We start from the raw sequence: 22,474 nt of genomic DNA on the forward strand, positions 1-22,474 counted from the left end.
GTTTCATCATTTAATCCACTTGTGTCTTCTGAAGGTGTAATTCTTGGTGTGTAACACTGGAATCGTTGCCAGAGAAATAGTCAGAATTCCGCTCCACTACCAATACAATCTGAAGATTTAATCATGACAACTGGACTTTTCCTTGGTTAGAAACGTTTCAAAGCAGCTTCTTCAATCTGAATAAAGTGGCTGGGGCACCCAGCTATATCCTCCAGGCTTTGTGCCACCCTGGCCTAAATAGGGTCATTAAGGTGGGAATGGTAACGATTAGGGATTTAGGGAGGTAGGGTACTTTCTAACCAAGGAAAAGAAGTTTAGTTGACATGATTCAATCTTCAGATAACCAAACCTGGAAACTGTAATATGTACCTTATCCTTACCTCAGACACTAACATTAATTCATTGTTAGTTTCGGCCTTTTCACAGAATTATTTCCCAATGAGTAAAATGTAAAACAGACAATAGTATGAGTGTACAGAGTATTTAAAACATTTATTTTGTATCATCGCAGAATACAAGTAAAAAAGCAGTGTAAAATTAGCAGCCAGAAATGGCTGTTGCTGTATTTCCATGTAGCTGTTTCTGAAAACCTTGATTCCAAGGAGTGATTCATGATACTGCACAACATCTGGGACACCAGAATAAAGATTTTCATATGTTTGTATAGTGTGTTTTCTTTTGCAGGGCTTACATGATTTAAAAGAACCCAACAAAGATTTGGTGCTACCTATTAGATCCAGTGACGAGATGCTTAGTCTTTAATATCTTTACGTATAATTGCACTGTATGTATATCTTTTCCCTTACTTCATCTACATGTAAAATTCTCCAGAAACTGTTTTAGAAAAAACAAAGTCATATTAAAAAAAAAAAAAAAATTAAGCTAAAACAGTGTCTGTTACTGTGTAGTACAAATCTGGTGTCTTTCAGCCCTGTGTAAAAGCCTCATTGTGCACTCAAACTGCTTAGCAACACAATCCACTAATCCAGTCAAATCCTGCAGAGGAGAGTTACTGTTGCCAGTATTTTAAGTGAAGAAGTTTGCCAGTAAAACATGCAAACACAAAACTGCTCTACTGATATAATTTACTGCAGTTTCATGTTCAGCAATTTGACTTCAAGAATAGTTCTTTGGCAGTTGCAACACGGAAGAATTACAGTTTTTGTGCACTATGTAGTTTTAGAGCTGGCTACTAGTACAGTAAGTAATGCTCTTTATAGTAGGCAGTAAAACAAAATGATTTATCGTATAACGGTCAGAAAATAAGTGCATTGGGTTAGCCAGTTCTGCAGGTCATATGAGGGGGAAAAAATCCAATCTACCTTTTGCATATCCTGCTTATTTTTATTATTTTAGTTGATGGGGGTTGCTGGATGTGGTGAGTGGGCAGGCAGAAGGCGTACATAGTACTGGGAATTACATTGGGGGTTTGATTTAATAATTCAGAGAGTTTTGAGTATTTTAGCAAAGGCTTTTAACCTTTTAAAATGTATTGACATGGTAATGTTTTTGTAATGGGCATGCATGTGGTGACTGTCATACTCCAATCTACACTTAATTCTCACAGCTTGCAATATCAAAAACTAAATAATAACCACATACAGTGCCAAACCACTAGATTTGATTAAAAGCATAGTTTGGCTCATTGAAAAGTAAATGCTCTCTCAACCTCACAGTCTTTCAGCACAGATCGGTCAACCAGCTGTGTTGCTTCAAGGCAGGATGCACAGTCACGAAGGTTGTTGGCAGTTTCATTCAGGACACTACTTAACAATGACTATTGAGGTGTTGTGAATGGACTCCATGACAGCAGCCAGGCGACTGCACAGGTCGTGGGCTTGGTTGACATGGACTTTGGGCGGGTCTTTAAGCACTACTGTCTCAGCTGAACCGTCCAGAACCCGGGGCAGAAACTCCCCCAGCTTTACCTGCAATGAGTCTGAATACAGACGGTTATTTTAGGGTTTTAGTTTACTGGTGCTGTTTACTGTATTTAAGTATTTTCAACGCTGACACAAAATTTAACTTGTTTGTAGGAAAAAAAGGTTTCCAAAACAAATTATGTGATTTGGGTAGCCAGAAAGGATAATTAAAAGATCATTTTAAGTCTCATCTTACCATCCATGTCTTGGCCCAGGCAGCAGCACCAGTGGCTGCGGATGCTCTCCATGGCATCACGGTCTTCCTGTGATAAAGCTGAGTCGCGGCTCATCAGGTGAAGGCAAGGTATGACAGCTTCGTCCATGATGGTAATACCCTCCTCCACCTTGCTCTCCTCTCCACTACAAAACAGCCGTGATGCTCTTTCATTCAGTGCCTACATGGCATACATTGGGAGGAGGAGGATGGAGATCAAATCACCAGGTTTCTTTTGCATTTGTTGCAACATGGGACTCATACAGCATTCAAAGGACTCAAAAAACTTCCTTAAAAGCACATTAGTGCATAAAAATATATACTCGGATTAACTGCTCTATAATGAGTAGATAAGATACACAGTACTTCCTGACATTTATGTAAAAGGATTGAGCTCACTGGTTTTATACAGCTACACCATGCTTCAAAATAATGTCCTGTAAAATAATGCATTGCTCACAGTGAGGCATTTTCTCCGGTACACAGCAATAAGAGACTTGTCCATTCCCCGTTTCTCTCCTTTTCTCTGCAGGGTGTTGTTGGTCTCGTACGCATGAGCCAGGTAGATCAGTGCCTCGCGGGTCCTGTAGCAAACACACAGGGCAAATGTGATCATGTCATTTTCCTATAAATGCAGTCCCACTACTGGCCAACAAGTAAGAAACTGCTACTGATAGTTTGCATGCTAAGGTGGAATGCTATATGTCTGCATTACTGATGTTTGTCTTTGAGGATTCAGCAACCAGCTTGACACACTGGGTTGAGAGTGATGAATTATTATTACTGTATTATTGGTTTCTAATACAATCAAATTAAATAGCAGAATACAGAGGGTATAATTCTCAAGCTGCACTGAATGTCTTTACATTCACTCATCAATACAATTCTGGGTAAAAATGATGATTTCTTTACCTAAAGGATGTAACTGCTGCATATGTGTCTTACATAAAAATCATTCTTTAAAAAAATGTTCCATCTTGTATTTCATACAGGAGCATCAGCAAATCTTTTTTTCTTCGTTATCATTTTTCTTCTTCTTTTATGCACGTTGTCATAGGAAAATTTGAATCTATGTTGCTTTCTTTATAGGATTACTTTGAACGAGTTGTGTCTTTATTTCTGTATTTTATGTATATGTATTTAAATATTGAAACTTCTGTTTTGTTATACTTTAGTAATAATATTTCACAAAATATAAGATGGGACGAATATGAATAGGCTTGGATACAACCAAGTGGACAGATATTGATCTGCAGAGCTGGTGGACGTTGACACCTACTTCCCATGCTGGTATTGCTCCAGCCCAGTCAGCAGGTAGACAAACACTGTCCTGAACAGCCTGTAATCATCATGCCACTGCTGTGAGAGAGCACACAGAACAAGAAACAGTCACTTCATTTGCTCGTTGTGGCAGCTGCTGTAGCTAAAGCAGTAAAGATCCTATGATTTAATGCTGAATTGCTGTGGATCACCGTCGGTGGCGCAGTGCAGTTTAGTTGTCGAATCACTGTGTAAAGCTGTCACCATTTTTTAATTTAACAGAGAACAGGCCTATTTATTTTTCCCTTGCATTTTTCATTTTTAATTTCATATTTTCTGTTGCTAAGATATTCTATATTATCAAAAAAATCAAAATATGCCAAGACAAAATGAAATTACTTGCATGTTTTTGTTAAAAGCTCTTTGACAACAAAGGGGTTTTATGGGCTAGGAATAAAATATATAATGCGAGCCAATGAGTCCCCATTACTATGTTAGTTAAGGTTGGTATCTATCTATCGTTGGTATCATAGTTTTCATTCCAATGTGACCAGTTATCTTTGGCTTTACACAATCTCTGCAGGAATTCCTTGCAAACCAGAAATGTGTCACATTTTAGTTACAACATTTGACAATATATGAGCTGGGACAACCATGTATAAATGTGGTTTATAACCCTCTATTTAAAACTTATATATGTACTTACAATTACAAAAAAAAGGCAGCAAAGACAGATTAAATTCCAGTGGATAGATTAACCCCCAGAAAATGTAGGATGCATCCCTGTAAACACGGAAATCCACCAGACAGCCTTAAACACTTGAATTGCCATTGACATGTACCATGTATTCTTCCATGTCCATGTCTTCTGGCTGGATGAGACGCAGCTTAGCTCGGGCTTCCCTCATGATACTGATGGCCCTATATAAATATTGTACATATGAAGAGATTGGAGGCAACATAATAAAATTACAAATGGGTTGATCATCAGCACATCAAACACACCAAGCTGTGGATCTGAGCTATGGACAGTAGATGGCAGTATATGAATGCTGTGTGGGCTACTATAAAGCATCTTTACTTCTGCTAGGTGCATAAAAAACCAAACAGATAAAACATCTGGATCATTTATTTCCTGTTAACTAGATTTATCATGTACCCTAACACCTAACACTTCAAAATTCGTTTAATGTTTCCAATAGGTGATTCTCCTCAACCTCAGGGTTTGTGATGTTTCTTTAATGGCCAGTTTTTTCTTAGATTGGGACAATCTAGTCCCTTATCTGTTTATCTGAAAACTTATTCCAAAGTAATACACCAATGTCTGAGTTTATCAAGGGGTCATTTTGTTCTTTGTACATACCTCTCATCAAAGCTCAGATTGCGATCTGTAAACTGCTCCAGCAGTGTCCTCTCAATAATGCGCTTGGGTGCTTTGTTCTGGAAAAAGTAGACCAGAACGTGCTGCAGGCGAGCATCCTCCTGGGGTGTGGTTTCCTCCTGGGAGAGCTCATACAAGCGGGCGTACTCCTCATGGAATGCCTGATTGAATGTTTGGAGTTTTAATATTTACATTTCCCCAAATTATCTAAAGTTGCAAATACATGCTATAAACATATGTTCTATTTAATTCAACCTTCCAGCAAATGATAGACCCGAGAATGATTATTAAATGGTCTGAGAATGTTACAAGTTGACTTAATGCCTTAATGCAACTTTTGATGATTCAGTGATGCTTGGTAACAGAGTTAAGAAAGACATTCAGTATTATACATTCGTTTATAAAAATCTAAAATCTTATCAAAAATCACTTCAACAATTAAATTACAGCTTTGTGTTTCAAGTATCAACACTAGTATCTGTTCATGCGAGTTGAACCAATTTTACAGTATTACATTTGTAATATACAGCACTCTTCATTCACGATGGCAATTCAAGGTGCTTCACATTAGCATAAAAACAAATTGTAAGGAGAGCATTTTTTCTTTATTTGGAAACTGGTTGACTATATGAAAAATGTTCTGTGTGTTTAAAGATTTACAGTGTTGTCAGTAAAATGTGGAGAAAATGGTATTTAAGTAAAGAGACAAGGTTAAAACAAGTGTTACTGACTGTGACCTTACATTTACAACACTGTGGTTTATAGAAATTCAGGTCTTTATCATTTATAGAAAAAAAAAACATTAGGAGGCTTTTGATCCTCTAATACCACAGCTAATGAATAATAAAGTTTAGAGCATGTAATACTACAACATAACTTGCAAATACATATTAAGCTTTTTGTGTTTATCAGTTGAATCTTCTTGTGATGTAAAAAATGCATAACTGCAGTGAGAAAAGGGTTTTGTGCAAAGACACCTAAATTTAAAGTATGGAATATAATCATATAGTTATTTTGTTCAAAACAGTATTAATGTGGCATGTGAGGACCCTCAATATTTCGTAAATACCATACCTTTATGAGGCCAGCCTCAGGGCCGTCCTTATCAAAAATTTGTCGGGCCTTGGCTATGGCTAGAATAACGCCCTGCATTGCTGGAGTCAGCATCATCTAGAAAATGACATAGCAGTGAGGAAGAGAAACAAGAGTTACAGGAACAATGACTGGGTGACAAGCAGGCTACTGAAAACTATGTAAAATAAAAAAGAATAATGTCTAGTTGCGGCAGAGTCAAAATTATAGTGTATTTCTTTATATTTTGAGTACTATCCTTATTTAAGATCCTGAATGGCTCCACCTCACATATTGAGGTTATGCATATGAATGGATGGTTAGGTCAGTAGTTGGAAATTTCAGTGAGAACGTACAGCAAGATCTAAATGAGTTTCAAAAACAGTGCATGAGCAGCAAGAAGAACAAAACCATGCTTTTTGTTTTAAAATAAAGTTACAAATTTATGTGGGAGCAATCCATCAAATCAAATTCATCCGGCATTAAAACTGTGCCAAATCAACATGCGGACAATGATCTGCTGTGGTGACCCTGAACTCACAGGATAAGCTGAAAGGAAAGAAAGAAAGAAAGAAAAAAAAAAATAATAATAATATATATATATCTATATATATATATATCTTCTTTCTCTTTCTAAAATTTAGATGGTGGGATCTTCAAACTCCTCACAGTTTTATGTTGAGGAACATTTTTTGAAATTGTTCCACAAAATTTAGATGCAGTTTGTGGCAGATTGGTCAACCTCTGCCCATCTTTACATTGGAGAGGCTCTGCCTATCTGAAACAATCCTTTTGTAACATGTTTATACCATGTCATGTTACTGACCTGTTGCCAATAACTAGAATTAGTTGTCAAATCCTCCTCCATTTTATTTTATTTGCAGCAATTACTTTTCCAGCTTTTTTTGCCCCTCTTCCAACTTTTTTGAGATGTGTTGATGCCATCAAATTCAAAATGCACGAATATTTTCCATGAAATGGTAAAATGTTTCAGTTTCAACATCTGATATGTTTATTCCTAATATCAAATCTACATACCTCTTCATTGTATCCATCAGCATCAGCCCTCACCATGATCCTGCCCACGTTAGGGATCTCCACTTCGGAGACTTCGTTCTCAGTCTGTTGCTGTCTAGCTGGGAACTCCTGTTGCTGCTCCTCATTTTCCTGCTCTTTCTCATTTTCAGGAGCTTCTCTAGGAGCCTCTGGCTCACCTTTAGCTTCAGAGTCATGTCCTGCAACCACTGTGAAGTCCTTACTCACCGGTAGGTCAGGGGGTGCCTGGTTACATAGTTCTGCTTCAGGACCTGGAGTCTGACACAGAAACAACAGACACATACACATTATCCATCCATCCATTACCAACTTATCTTGTCATGTGTTTGAAGACATTTTTCTCATTACATGGCTTACAATGTGCTTTCATGTGATAATATACTCACACATATCAACACCACTGAAGGAATAATCACACTTGTATATTGATATGGACATATCTGGAAAATGTAAGGTCAAATATACACCATGTCTTTCATTTTTAACTGTAACATACATTCAAACCAGCCCACTACTTCAAAGGTAAACAAATTAGATCAAAGAGCAGGAACATTTAAAAATGTCAGCAGAGCTCCTGATATGTCAACAGCAGTTAAGTGGCGATGCACAAGATGCCACAATAAAAAAAAAAAAAAAAACTTTTTACATTATAGTTTTGTGTGTAGCCTCAGACTTTGTCTAAAAGTAGCGAAATAAGTAATGAGATTGTTTAAAAGTACCTATACAGATACTCCATTATAAGTTAAAGTGCATTCAACCTCTGAGTTTTTTAAAAAAAGCAAATAGTTTACTATAATTCAAATGGATATTTTCCCTTAAAGGGACAACCGAAAAAGTTTTAGATAACCTGTTTAATCTTTAGCAACACATTGTATACTTTTACATTTGTAATTCAAAATCCTGAATAGACAAAGGCTGTTAAATACATACTAATGCTGTATGTCTCTGAACAAACTACAGACTATCAAACCAATTGGTTAAAAGTTGTAATAACTTCTAACCTTTACTTTATCTGTGCAATACTCTGCACCCAGTCTAACATTAGGCCTTGACTTCCATCACTATGCCAAATGGTGTAACTGGATCCTTGACCCAGATGTACACGCTTTATTTTTGTAGCCTAGAATTTCTGACCCATATTCTACAGACAGGGAAGGGTTGGGTGGGGTGTCATGGACCTTCCTACCTGACTCTGCAGCTCCTTCTCAGCTAAGGTGGGACTCAGGATGGGCTCTAGTGTGTGAGTAGCTGCTGAACCACTGCTGTCGTCAGACTGGCCACCAGGGCTCTGTGGTGGTGCTGGTGTTAATTCTGATTCATCTGGGGTAAAAAAGAAAATAAAATAAAAAAGAGGGAAGAGAGACAGATAGACAGACAGAAAAAAGATGCTGTGAGTAAACAGTTGGTACTGTAATGAATGGTTCTAACTTTTAATGCTTTATATGTTCTATTTTAACAAGAAAATCCAATAAGCTAAGCAAGTGATCATCCATGCATTTATGGGCTGCCTTTTAGTGGCTTAGCCTGCTGAAAACATGGTCACTTGATAAGGGTAAAACATACAGTTGCTAAACACAAACTTAACACTGTCTATAAACACAAGAAGCCAACAATTCTCTGTTCAGGCTCATGACAAACAAATTAGTGATTACTGATTAAAAAATATTAAACATATTACGCAGGTACTAAAAGCCTCTTTAAGAAAAGCTCATTATGGATCATCCATCTTATACCATGAACACTCCTCAAGATGGAAACATTGATATTGTCTATATAAATGGAGTGGAAGTGAAAATATGACAAAATGTGACTTCACAAAGAGGCTTCCCAATTCTCAGATACTATGTTTTGTGTTCTCTAAACAGGTTTTAGTTAAAACCCATGCTACTGGATTGGTTTAAATTTATAGTTCACAGTCATTACTACATGTTCCTATGCTTGTACAAATTATTTAGAATGATCAAACTTATAAAAACCCATCCTCATTTCCATTCTCTAGTCACCTTCAGGCTTATCTCTGGGATTGGGCTCTGGATTTTTCTCTTCTTCTGGATCTGGTTGTGGCTCTGAAGCTGCTTCCTGGTCCAACTCTTCAGCGAGGGGTCCTGACTGGGGTACTGGTTCAACAGGTGTTTGCTGTATGTTGTCTGAACTGGAGTTTGGGGCCTCTGCAGAAGCTGTTGACTCTCCCTGTGGGGTTGCCGTCTGGCAGAACTGCTCCTCCCATTCACTGAGCTCCTGCTGGAACCAGCAGTTGTCTTCATGAACGTAGCGCCTGAGCAGGGGTGGCAGGGAATCTATGCCAGACAGCACCTGGCCTGTCTCATCATCTGTGTCTTCTGGGTAGATGTGTGATATGATTCAATTAAAATACTTACACAAAAAAAATCTCATGGACACATATTGGCAAAAAAGTCACACACTAATATTTAATTGGGACCTCTTTGACTTTTTGCTACTTTAGTAACACCAAATCCTCCAAGGCTGAGTTTTATAGCACACTGCATTAACAGAAAAAATTTGTATTTATATAGACTGTAATTTCCGTTATGTAACCAACATTTGCTGTATTTTCTATAGTTCTGCTCTGCTTCTATTCCACTGAAAAGCATGTCTAAGCTAGCCTGGTCAGTAGAAAGATGAATAATTAATATTTTTTTGGCTTGTAAAAACAATTATAAATCTTTTTTGTAATTAATTATATATTTATAATGATGTATATACATTATAAAGTTTGCAGGATGGTCAGATGGAATTTACCAAGTCTGGAGAAGGAGGGGCCGATTCAGCAGTGTAAAGCGCTTTGAGTGCCAATAGGTAGAAAAGCGCTATATAAGTGCAGAACATTTAACATTTCACTATTTTAAGATTTCAAATTTTGAATCTTTCAATCAATTCTAGCTAAAACTTGAGCTTCCCAATTTGACCTTTTTGTTACTTGAAAACTGCCTAACACAAGATGAGATTTTTGAATATAGATGTACCTGTAATAAGGTGGGGTAGCCTGTCATCAATATACATCAAGCAGTAGGCACTGGCATTGGTCATTCCCCCGAAGGAGTCTCGCTCCAGCTCCTCCCATGATGATTCAGTGATGCTGATGTCATTGAACTTCATCCAGCGCTGGTTGGCATGGTCAAAAATGTAGGCCCAATAATGACCTGCTGATGCCTGGCCCTCATGCACAAGCACTGCATGGAGTTTGTAGGGTACCTAAATAAAAGTGGCAAACAGCATTAACTGCACACTGCATAAAACTTGATATCTATACAATACTGGGATCCAAGTATTCATTGAGAGCTGAAGCTATCAATTCCCTACACTATAACACCCATCTTGTTTTCTGTTTACATTTTTCTGTGGAGATCAGTTAAGCCAATCCATTTTCTATAGATGTATGTTTAAAATATATGACTAAACTGTTTTTAAGAGTGAATTAGATTAGTGTAGATCTTACCTGGCAGAGAATGTTGTCTGAGTACATGCCCTCAAGTGTCTGAGTGAGCCGGTTAATGCTGGCTTTGAGCTCTTATCCGCACGCGCACAAACACACACACACAAAATAAAAAACAAAATGGAAATTTAGATTAACAGAAAAAAAGTCTTTCTTATAGGCTGTTTTCCCATAATTGGAATGTTTGGGAGACAGCTTGAGTTTCTTCAGCTGCTAATTATGTCAGGTGAATATGGGTCAAAAATACAAGCATATTATGATCGATTATTTGGTATGAGCCTTGGTTACAGTCAGCTGAGAGACACAGAGACAACATGCTGTGTCTTTGTGCAGGTCTGTACCAGTTAGGTGCACTAAAGGTTTCCTTTTCACCTCCACCATTTATTATCTTTATATACAGTATACAATAGTATTTTGGTGTAATCTATGGGAAAACGTACAGCAGAGGAACTGCTTCTGGAAATTTTGGGGCTCAGTTCAATTTTCTTGTCAGGACTGACCACATTCTAAACCCACTGTAGTCACAAGTTTGTCAGTAGTTTTGGTGGCATGTAAACACAGCCATAAAGAATCTTTCAGTAATGGCCTGGAAGTTTACAAGGAACTCCATGGTAACATCTATGAATCTTGGAAAAATGCTCTCAGGATGGATGACTGACTGTACCCAGAGTGGCTTGTCATCATTGATATGAATTCTGATGTAAACAAACAAATTCTACTGGAATATCTCAATGTACCAATTCATGAACTAAAGCTCAACAGAAAGGGAATTGTGCAGCAAGACCAAGAAAATCAAACAGAAAAGTCCTTCTACCAAAGAATGATTAAATCAGGAAAAATTTAATTTTTCACAGCTAAATGCAGAGCCAGTAAAACTAAACCAGGTAGATCACATTAAGACTGGTATGGTGAATATTATGAATCAGGAGAATTTGCATTAGCATACCATTTATGTCATTTTCTACTTCAGTCTTCCAACGCTGTAGGCAGGTCTTAACAAAGTGAAGCTCCTCTTCAGTGATGCTGTGTGGGGCTGGGTGTGGTGGGCAGTCAACAGGTAGTCTGCATTGAGTGAAGGGCTTGTATATGGGGGTCCTCTGGCAACTTATAACACCGGAAACCTGTGTCTCAGATGAATCTGTGTCTCCAGGTTCACTGACAATGGCAAGACAAGCAAGAAAAATAGGTTAGCAGCCTATCATGATCATGATGTTTAATTCAGCAAGAAGGTCATGAGAATAATAGTATTTTCTAAAGAAGTAAATTCTATTTTAGTATCAGGTAGTATTCTATTTTTAGTTCATTCCATTAAACAAGAGCTACTCTCTTCAACAATTGAGCTGATTGAACTGAAATATTTACTGCAGCAAAACAAACACAAAACTTAATATTAAATATTTTAGATCACTAGATAAGCTAAATTACTTAATAAGCTTACTTTTTAATATCAGTACATTGGAGAGTTGATGAAATTGTTGATCCATGATTTATCAGAGAAACATGACATTAGTAAGGTGTAACTGTAATGTGCATGCAGACATTGTTTTATTGTGCTTTTGTCTTAGATCAGGCATTACTGCCTTGTGCCATTTCCAGTCCTCTGTGTACTTCACCTGTTTTCTTTACAAATGGGTTCATTGAGGGGGTGGCTAGCTGGAGTTGGTGAAGATGCAGCTGGTCTCAGGTCTTCAGTTGGGGAAACACTTGTAGGCTTGGTGGTAGCAAATTCCAACACAAACTGCAACATGTCTGCCAGAGGATATTTGGTAGGACCTGAGCCATAGTTTTTATAGCTGTGAATACAGATGTAAGACAATTAGTTCATTAGTTCATAGTTTGTTGCCACAAAGCTTGATCTCAGCTTTACTAAGTAACTTACCACTCAAGTTTCTGTTGAAGCACTGCAAGTTGCTCCTTTAATTTTTTCACTTCTCCTCTCCTTTCATGGGTCTGTTCTATATTTTTGTGAAGGTATCTGTACACAAAAACAACCAGGGAAGTCTCCAAAATGATCAGAACCGTCAGTGTTCAACCTTTTCTTTTACATAACTGTAACAAGTGAAAATAAATAATTGTTCTGTCTGTGACCAGTGATTTTTGAACAAAGCTTACCGGTCCATATAAATGATTTGTGGGAACTCAAGTTTTTTATGTATCTTCTCAGGACGACCAAGCTGGGTGTTGAATTCAAATCTAGACAGTTCAAATGTCAAGACTGGTGGTAACTTTTTGAACCATCTCTGTAACAAAGAGAAAATACAGACTGTTGTAGCACAATATCAAATTGCACAAACTCTGACAGATTATATTAATTCTGTGGTTGTCAGTTTATAAAGCTGTATACCTCACGACCAGATGTAACAATATGATCAGAGTGTAGTGATTCAATCTCCTTCTCAATCATAGCACCTTCTAGGCATTCATCCAGGTTGTTGAAGCCGTTGACTTGCAGGGGATACTGGCCAAACTGCTCAATATTATATAAAGTCTGGCCTAAACAGAATCACATACTGTTAATGTAAGTGATTGAGAACAGAACTAATATAGATTAAGACAACATGACACAAACAAATACAAAACCATACCTTCATGCCTTCTTTCTGTCACAAAAGTGCCATAGAAAAGCTGAACCATAGGGTTTTGTTGTTTGTCCTCTGTGTTACTAAAAGTAAAACATGATATTGAGTTAGGAAATTGCAAATGAGTAGTCCATGGATGACATCAACGTATAACTCACTCACTTTCCATTTGCAGCCAGTTGAAATGCATCCTCTAGCCAGTCAAGCAGCTTGTGGGAAAACTCACTGACATCCTGAAATGGAGATATAAAATGTTTTTTGTACTATCCTGATTAATTCTTTTTCCTTCCAGCAATGTGCTCCATAGTTAGTTAGAACTTAATAATGGTTAAAACTTAAGATAAGCAGGGACAGTCTAGTAATAAGGAGAGAATGAAGATCCAGGAATCAATTTTGTCACATGACGTTCCTCACAGGAATTTCAAGATGAACATTACCTCTTGATGTTGTCATGTCATGTTTGATCAGGTAAATGTAAGATTATTAAACCCACACAGGTAAAAATTTACTGGTTTTATGTATACTGTCCACAGTGACAACATTTGACATAAATATATAATGTTGATATTGAGCTTATTCTTATCTAATATAATCGTATCTAATCAGGGAGCATAATGAGGAACATAATGAGGAATAACTAAAATTATACCTGTTGAGCCTCACTGGTCCTGAAGGCGTCTCTCAGTAACTCCACTGCTGCAGAAGGATCCACAAACCTGCGGGTTGAACCTACCATGAGGGCAAACAGACAGCGCAGCTCCTGCATGAAGGCTATGTTTCTCTTGTCCTGTAGACACACACTTTGAGTCAAACGTGGATTCATTTATACGGCACCATCACACAGTGGCTATATTACAGACAATAAGAAAAATATTTTTTTATGAATGAATGTCAGAGGCAGAGTAACCAATGGTGTTTAAAAACATCTTTGTGTGTGCTCAGTATAGTAGTTTACTTACTGAATGACTCTTACACTTCTCCAGTATTCGCTCGGACAGATGGTAGTTGAGAACCAGCCTCCTGAACACAGGCAGGTGAAATAGAGACTGCAACAAAATAACAAAACACGATGAAAACTTTAAGTAAAGGTCAAATGTAAGAAATCAGAAGCTAACAAATACTGATCACAATGGCCATTAGTTGTAAAAGTGGTCCAGTCTAAAAAGATAATAGACAAAACATGCAATGTATGTTAATTTTACATGCAGGTAGTTCTTTATCTACCGAACCCACTACAGGTACTCTGGCACAACTTGTTAATACTATAAATGCCTGAAAAGTTATTATACTTTGGGTAAATACTTCTTAACCGTAAAAAGGTATGTAAGGATGGACTTTTATTCTTTCTCCCGATAGCTTTGTTAAAATTGTCCAGGGTGAAATATACTTGCTACATGTTGTGGTAAAAGCAGGAAAGGAAATTGTGTTGGCCTCACACTTGACCCTGATGATTGGGATGTTAATATTTCCCTCTCTGTAACTCACATTATCATACCATTTTATGAGAGGACCTCATATAGGTCAATAATTAGTTAAATAGTTAAACACTGATAAAAATTTTATTATAAAAGAATTATGACCAATAAAGCTTTTTTATTAATTTCTTTCAATAAAACTGTAAGAGTGGGCTTTCATTAAACATGATATAAAGTACAGCTTTGGTAACTTAGGCTTAGGCAGTTTTGATAATAAATGAGATTTAAAAAATAGTAATAATAAAGTAAATTGTTTATTTGACTTCTCTGATATAACATACTGTACATTATTAAAAACACAGCTTCACTCTTCACTCAGTTTTCCTTCTTGCTGTTGTTTTTCCCAAATGAAATGTTTTTATTTTTATTTACTCATAATAACCAAGAACACATAGCATGCCATTTTTTTATAAGCTACTTGCTACTACTGTTTCTTACGATGAACTAAATGCATTATTACCAGTCAGGTAGTCTTATGTGTCATGTGAGCTGGTGTGTGGAGGAGCACTTATGAATATCTCAATCCATGATTCCTGTTGAGTGGGAAATTCAATTACACCTTATCTCAGTTTTACTGTAATTTATACCACAAAGGATAATAGGGGGAATATGAACTGACAACTGAATCCTGTGGTCACTCAGCCTCAATCTGATAGCATAATTACTTTTTTAGGGCAGTCCGCTTTATCAAGAGTCAGGCTCTGCTGAATCTACAACAATCAGTTCAATTGTAACAAACAGTATCAACTCTGGCAAAAAACAAAAGGATATCATTTGGACACCATTTGTATTCAAACAACACTACCTCATTTTTCAATTTCTATTCCTAGATAATAACGTGTGTCCTTCGGGGTTTGAATTCTAAATGAATGTAGAAGCATATCTGAGTTCAACGGAGACAAACAATCACTGCCTCCTTGTCGTCCATTTCAGGCTCAGACTAGGAAGTCCATCATCACATCACTCGCTATTTAATTATCCCCACAGCCTGTGCATCTCAATAAGGGCTTTGGTTTCATCTGAGCCACCTGATACTTATGACTAAATTCAGTAAGGAATCGACTTGTAATGGAATTAGCAGCTTAGAGAAATGGTGTCATTTAGGAGGATGATGCCCACACATTTTTGTTTTGCATCTGATGTTTAACTATATTAGAATGGTATAGAGTTGATAAAATGGTTTGGTCTGTCTGTCTGCAATCCTAGTGTTTCTGCTGTCAACGTAAAAACATGCTGGCTACTAAACTGATAACCAAAAAAAAACATAAAATAAAAAATAAAATAAACTACTGTGAGCTAATTTCATAGTGGAAGAATCTGAACTGAATAGTAAAAAAAGATGTGTGTTACCTGAATAGATGGAAAATACCTTTGACAGACTGAAGTTAATAATCTTGGAAGGCAGACAAGTCTAATGTTTATTAAGCCAAGTAAGAGAGCTGTTTAAGTAGTACCAAAGGAAGCTGAACACAATTGTAACAGGTGCATCATAAGCAGGAGCTCAGTGCACATACAGTATTAGACAGGTGTGCACTGCATATCTGCATCATTAATGTATTTTGTATTTGTTACTTTCAAAGCTGCCTAACCTACACAGTGACAAAATAACTATATGCAAACCAAGCTTACATATAGAAAAAATAAACAAAAAAATAAACATAAAATCCATTCAATAATGGTAAGATACTAACAAAAACAAAGCAGGTCTCTGGTCACATTAAGAGTAGCATATTGCTCTGAATAATAAAGGTATTTTATAACCCATATTTAATTTCTTCTCCTCTTCATTTGCTCTCATTTCTTCACACTAAAACGTAACTAAGCTTTGAACCTCAAAGTCCCAAATTAGGAATATTGTGGGACTTTAGTTGTTTTCTAGACCAAAAAGGGCATCCTGGGTCCTGTTTTACTAAATTTGGTTTACAAACAGTAACCGACATGGGTACAGATCCTAATCACTTTAGTTTAATCTGTCAAACACTTATTCTCACTTGCTCATCCCCACCTGGATAACAGCACTGAACCAGCAGGTGTTTCCTACATTACGAATGCCCACAGGCCAGTCATCCTGACGGATCCAGTCTGCAGGGCTGCACATCTCACTCTGGGCCTCCCATCTCTTCCTCTTTATTCTTGCTGCATTTTCTTCAGCACTGGCCTCCAGAGCCCTATAGAACATAAAATTACCATTTCATAGCATTGATTTGACAACTCTGTTAAACACAGGATGACAAGTTACATTCCCTGTCCCTGGTCTTGTTCCATTTCTTTTACCCTTAAAGGGATCTTCTCAGGGAGGTTTTATTTATCCTACAGAGTGTCTAATATCATTGTTGTAGACTGTACGGCCAAATGAGGCAAGTTTTTGTTTTGAAATCCTGGCCTATTTAACTACTAATCCTACTACTAAATCATCGACATAATCATCATGGTAAGGGTTTCTAAGTCAAAGAAAGTATCCACCTATTGGGGGGGAAGGGGGGCAAAAAAGACACAGGTAAATAAATAAATGTAAAAATAGCCAAATAAAAATAGATACATGGATAAATAAAAAATTATGAAAATAGAAATATGGGGAAAGATACAGAAATAAATGTGGAAATTATAAATGCATAAACAAATACTGTACATAATAACTAAATACATAAATCAAAAAATTGTACATTATTCATTGTTTAAAACAAACAAACAAGACTAGCACCCTATTTTTCCTGTACCTGTGGAATTGTCTCTCTTCCTCCTGAGCATTTTGTGACTCCTGCAGGCTGAGTTCTATGGCGGTCTGCAGTTCATCTTTACAAACCCCTCAAAAAAACAGACAATATTACATTTGCTAGTAAAGACAAAATGTGGTACATAATAATTTGCACAGTTCTTCAGACAATATATGCTTTTGAGCTTCTTATCATCTATCTATGGCACTTAACCTTCTGTATGTAAACATTAAAAAAGATCTGATTTTATTTTACACTTTTAATCCAAGGGGGGGATTTTAACATTTTACTTAGCATTCTCTCAGTTAGCTGTTTAGTATACAGTCAGGTTCATAAATATTAGAAAAATTATGTTTTTTTGGCATTTGGCCCCTGTATACCCCTACATTGTATGTAAATCAAACACTTAAAATTTGAGAAAAATCTAAACTGTTGCTACTCCATAACTAAACAGTAAATGGCCCAGAGGAGGTTCTAAGTGGTACATTTGCATTTGATAGCTGTTTACTGGAGCTCTTAACATGAGGTCCAAAGGGTTGGGTCTATGCAAGAAATGGAAGCCATCATTAAGCTGAAATAAATAAATAAACCCACCAGAGAAATAGCAAAATCATTGGAATTGACCAATAGAACATCCTTAAAAAGAAGGAATTAACTTGCAAGCTCAGCAACTGGAAAAAGCTTGGAGGGAAAAAGCAACTAAAGTGATTGACTGCAGAATTCTGTCCATAGTGAAGAAGAACCCTTACATAACATCTAGCGAAGTCACTCTTGAGGAGGTGGGCATTTCATGGTCAAAGTCTATATTCAAGCCTTATGAGTGCAAATACAGGGGCTTTAGAACAAGGTGCAAACCAGTGGGAATGCTCAAGAACAGAAAGGTCCGATTGGACTTTACCAGAAAACCCTTAAAAAAGCTGGCCCTGTTTTGAGTTATTATTCTTTAGACTGATGAAACAAACATTAACTTGTACCATTAACATAGAAAAAAATAATGGAGAAGGGAAGGAACAGCTCATGATCTGATTCATCCCACATGATGTGTCAAATATGGTGGAGCCAGAGTTGTGGCATGGTCTGTATGGCTGCTAAAGACCTGGGTCACTGATCTTAACTGATGCCTTCACTGCTGATAAAAGTAGCAGATTGAATACTAATTTATATATTGTTCCAAAATGTATGAACCTGACTATATATTTGTTATTTTTTATTTTGGCACTAAATTGTATGTAGTGTATGTGTCCATTTTGAAACTTGCTGTACCTTTTTCACCCACCCAATCTTCTCCAGAGGTCCTTGACTCCTGTGTTTCCCTAGGATTCTGTACCTCTGCTGGCTGGGCTGTCAGGAGTCCAACAGCATGTCCAATGTCACCCTGACTAGCCTTAGAGGGTGTGGGAACAAGAGGAAAAGATAGGGCAGATATTTTAAGATACTGTTAGGGTTCACTGAATATTTAGCAATATAATGCAGCACAGGAACAATTAATACATAAATTATATATAAACAATGTATGAAATACAGATTTGTTATGCAGAGCATTTAAACAGAACACAAACATTTGCTAACATACAGTACAGTTGAAAGATACAACTTGTTCTTTAGGTTTAAAAACAACAGTTAATAAATGTTTGTGTACTGTTGCTTTTGAACACAAAACATAAACAATTGATTTGATGGGTAACCTGTACAATTTTACCTGCTGTCCTCTGCCTGGGTGTTTAACTTTAACAAAAATCCCCTTTGAACATATCACACAGTGCCATAGTTGGGCATGTTCTATTACTGTCTGTTCAGGGGTTGGATATTCACACAGCTGTGATGATACACTTGCTTTATCAAGGTGACTCATTACCTGGCACTGTATAAACAAATACTATGACATGATGACAGGTATTCTTAAAACCGATAATGTGTTCTTAGGTCTTACATTTAAGGCTCTGTGGAGAACCTGTGGGTCCTGAATACCAGTGATTTCCCTCAGCTGGTTGATCAGCATTTCACTCTGCTGTAGGAAAGAATTAGATACAAGGAAAAGAATGGTTAAGCCTGAGATCCTTCATGCATCCTTCTGAAAGATGGAATTTTCTTTGTCTCCATAAGAAGTATAGTATACTCCCAAAGTAGCAAACTGCATGTAATCGTACTGTTAATGAACACTAACTAAGGTCCACAGACCTGAATATAAAAATGGGCCACAATTCTAGCCGTTGACAACTGGGCTGACACATCGCGGGATAGTCTATATATGGAGATGAAGGACAAATGCCTAAATGTCAACCTGATGAGGTCCAACTTTTGTCTGGTTCAGGACTGTGGCTTAATAAAATACAGCAAAAGTCAGTGGTATCAATAAGCAGGTCTAAAAGAATAATTTACCAATTTAGGTTCTTTTCACAAAGTTAAAAAAGGGACCTGATACCATTCCCATGTCTAAATGACGACCTGTTGTCAAGCAACTAATAAAGACTCCAGGACAATGCTGGCCCGCGAAATGTATATCAATTAACCTATTCATTATACTACAAATTGCTGTTTTTACATATTGGTTTTTGTACACACGTAATAAGACAAAAGGTGTTGATGAGCTTTTTAGCCCTGGTAGGTGGACCGTGTAGTCAATAAATAGAGCCAGGCAACCAGCTGCCTCCTGTTTTCAATATTTGTGGCAAGTCTCACAAATCAATTATCCTACTTACTGTACTGTTTATATAATATATAACAATTTTTCCCAAAACCATTCTTTAAATGCAGCTTATTGAGGGTTTGGACATAAGGTTTATCCATGAAGTTCCATCTTGTTTTGAAAAATGCATCCTTCCTGAGAGTAATATGAGGAAGCTAAACTAAATCACAAAGAGAGACTTTCAATCATTTCAATCAACGGCAGGCTCTCACAGACCATCATGTGTTTTGATGACACACACAAAAAAACATAAGAATTATAAAATAACATGAGTGTGGTGAGAGAGACATGCTATATAAAGCCTGCTACCCCAACAGCAGGTGGGTATGTATTTTTCTCACACAGACACACACAGATGAAGCCAAGAGCAGGCTAAGCAGACTTATATGGAGTCCAGGGGCTATCTGAGACCCTCTTGGTTAGCCTCTATTTTGGGCTACTGACATAGATAGCCCAGGCTTCTGTTTATCATTCCACTCACCATGCCACCAGACCTGAGTGACAAAGGCAGTGGGTGTCTCTCTCACTCCCTCCCTCTCTCTCTTTAAAACTCACACATCTCCTATGTTAATGCTAAAAAGATGCAAACAAACATGAATTTTTGTTCAGTATATAATTTGTACTGTAGGTAAACCCTCACACTTATTATATGACACAAATAACATTCAAACTTAGCTGTGTGGTGTCTGCATGGATACAGCTAAAGCTTGGTTGGATGGCTAGTACCAAGTATTGATGTGAATAGAATATAGAATAACATGGTTAACTTTAAGTAGTTAGGTAGAATTCAGGTAAAACATAAGTGTAATATTTCATAGCCTGGTGCTGGTATGTGTCCTATTTGACCAGCAACTGGGGAAATCCCACTTTAAAGTATGATTTCCTTCTTTTTAAAACCAAATATGGGGCAGACTACCAGTTAGCGTCCGTAACGTTACAACTTGTTATTTAGCTAACGTTAGCTATATGGAGTTAACAACAAAATAACATTACACTTGCTAATTGAAATGAGAGCGAATCAAGTGTGTTTTTACATTTTTTTAAAGATTTTCCGTCTACATAAAATGATAATAAAATTGGTTATATTAAACGTTTAATGCAGATTTGTCCTTCAGGATTGTGTCCACAAAACAGAGGGGTTAGTGTTAAAGTTAGTACATCAGACATTTCGCTGCAAACATGGCACTCGTGTTAATCACAGCTCCTTCAGCCTTTGCTCTCACCGAGTTTGTTGCGTTTTCGCCATTTTCAGTTCTCATTGCAGAGGGGCAAAAAAAACCACGAAATCTGGAATTTCTTCCTGTTTTCCTCACAGGGTTCCAGCTCAAACTCCGATTCAAACCAGCTCCATCTGTCAAGCGCCGAGCGAACGGCCAGCTGCGCGCGCTCACCTGTCAAGACACGAGCGGGCACTGGTAGGACCGCTGACAGTGAGACGCGCGCTCTCGACACTTGAACGACGGGACAGTTTTGGTGAAAGACAACACTTCCTCTGGTGTCTGAGACAGATTTAAACTACGAGTCTCTGTGCTGTAAGGTCATCTAAGGCTACTCCTGCACCTTTCCATGTTTTATTCAAATACACCTGAGCCCATAGACCCTTTAACTATATGGCATATACAAGAAACATTTTAGATCAGGAACGTTTTCTGTTTATGTACATATTTTTTGTTGCTTTTATATCTTTCAAGCATTCTGCCTTTTTCCCATTTTTCCCACAATAATATTTACTTACCTAGTTTTTGTCTTTGATTTGTTCGTTCTTAATTTTCCAAAAAATAAGTTATTTTTTAAGTGAAAATGTTCACTGACAGAAGTGGTTTTCCTTAATTTTACATAGTTAATTTAAACCTATAAATTTATGAAAAAAACTGCTAACCTTCATAATAACTTCTGGTAAAAATAAAACACTACTGTAAATACTAAATTAATTTTTATATTGGCATCTAATTTCACTTCATCTACTGAGACCCCATATAATCAACAAATAGCTAACCCCTTCTTCTTGTCAGCATCTCTTGTGTTAAAACAAACAAACAAACAAACAAAAACTAATGTTGGCTCTAGACGTTTTTGAATTTGGTAGGTCAGGAGAGGTGAGCACCTGACCAACCTGACCTTGCTGCCACTGCCATCGGTGTGTGCGAAGGAGTGATATTTATATATAGGCCGTATAATGGTAACTATCTACCATTTATTTAAGTTACTCACAAGTAAAGAACACCAGAGGCAACTTGTATTTCAATGTCATGGACAGAGGTTTTGGTCAAACCATTGACACTCTGGCTCCTTCATCCATTGTTTATCTATTAAAAGCTTTCTTAAATTATGATTACTTTATTTTATGTTATGAGTTATGAGTATTCATGTGCTATACAGTTTGTGAAGCCCTTAGATGGAAATGTATGTTCTATGCTATATAGTATATATAGTATATAAAGTTGAAAAATGAAAATGCAGGTGTTATAATGACAACATGTTGTGTTTGGTGTTTTCAGCTCTGGTAAAAACACCTTTACAATAACAGATGCCTAAATGTTCTCAATCCTCTGTAATGAAGCAATACACTGGCAATAAACAAACCCTCAGGGAGCTTCCTCTCCAGCGTGTTTCATTATTATATGTATCACCTTACTCAGGCAGAGGAAAATCAATATCAGTG

At 37.1% G+C, this 22,474-nt stretch overlaps 1 protein-coding gene across 4 annotated transcripts; it reads right to left on the bottom strand.

The window, feature by feature from the left end:
- Positions 1-467: 467 nt before the first annotated feature.
- On the bottom strand, positions 468-21,213 carry usp28 (ubiquitin specific peptidase 28). Of its 4 annotated transcripts, none has more exons than XM_067492515.1 (26): positions 21,036-21,213; positions 19,057-19,134; positions 18,390-18,510; positions 17,130-17,217; positions 16,418-16,580; positions 13,897-13,983; positions 13,587-13,724; positions 13,100-13,170; positions 12,944-13,020; positions 12,703-12,851; positions 12,471-12,598; positions 12,238-12,333; positions 11,972-12,151; positions 11,305-11,513; positions 10,362-10,432; positions 9,889-10,117; positions 8,908-9,240; positions 8,091-8,224; positions 6,887-7,162; positions 5,852-5,947; positions 4,760-4,938; positions 4,239-4,317; positions 3,416-3,495; positions 2,597-2,720; positions 2,119-2,317; positions 468-1,939 (listed from the first exon to the last, which is right to left on the bottom strand). In XM_067492515.1, the coding sequence occupies exons 1-26, from the start codon at positions 21,069-21,071 to the stop codon at positions 1,764-1,766; spliced, it is 3,597 nt and encodes a 1,198-aa protein (XP_067348616.1). In that variant the 5' UTR covers positions 21,072-21,213; the 3' UTR covers positions 468-1,763. The 4 variants fall into 4 exon arrangements, with proteins under 4 accessions (XP_067348616.1, XP_067348615.1, XP_067348617.1 ...); XM_067492514.1 differs by having other exon boundaries at positions 8,908-9,243; positions 19,057-19,131; positions 21,036-21,212; XM_067492516.1 differs by having other exon boundaries at positions 8,908-9,243; positions 17,130-17,205; positions 21,036-21,212.
- Between the last annotated feature and the right edge of the window lie 1,261 nt (positions 21,214-22,474).

Source organism: Channa argus, chromosome 22, assembly GCF_033026475.1.
Source record: "Channa argus isolate prfri chromosome 22, Channa argus male v1.0, whole genome shotgun sequence".
NCBI lineage: Eukaryota > Metazoa > Chordata > Actinopteri > Anabantiformes > Channidae > Channa > Channa argus.

Excerpts from the sequence above, each read along its gene's own strand:
- usp28 (XM_067492513.1), bottom strand. The coding sequence starts at position 21,071 with ATGAGAACTGAAAATGGCGAAAACGCAACAAACTCG. Across the intron at positions 17,218-18,389 it reads AGATTGGGTGGGTGAAAAAG|GGGTTTGTAAAGATGAACTG; the intron begins GTACAGCAAGTT and ends TGTTTTTTTGAG. Across the intron at positions 8,225-8,907 it reads TCCCAGAGATAAGCCTGAAG|ATGAATCAGAATTAACACCA; the intron begins GTGACTAGAGAA and ends TTTTTACCCCAG.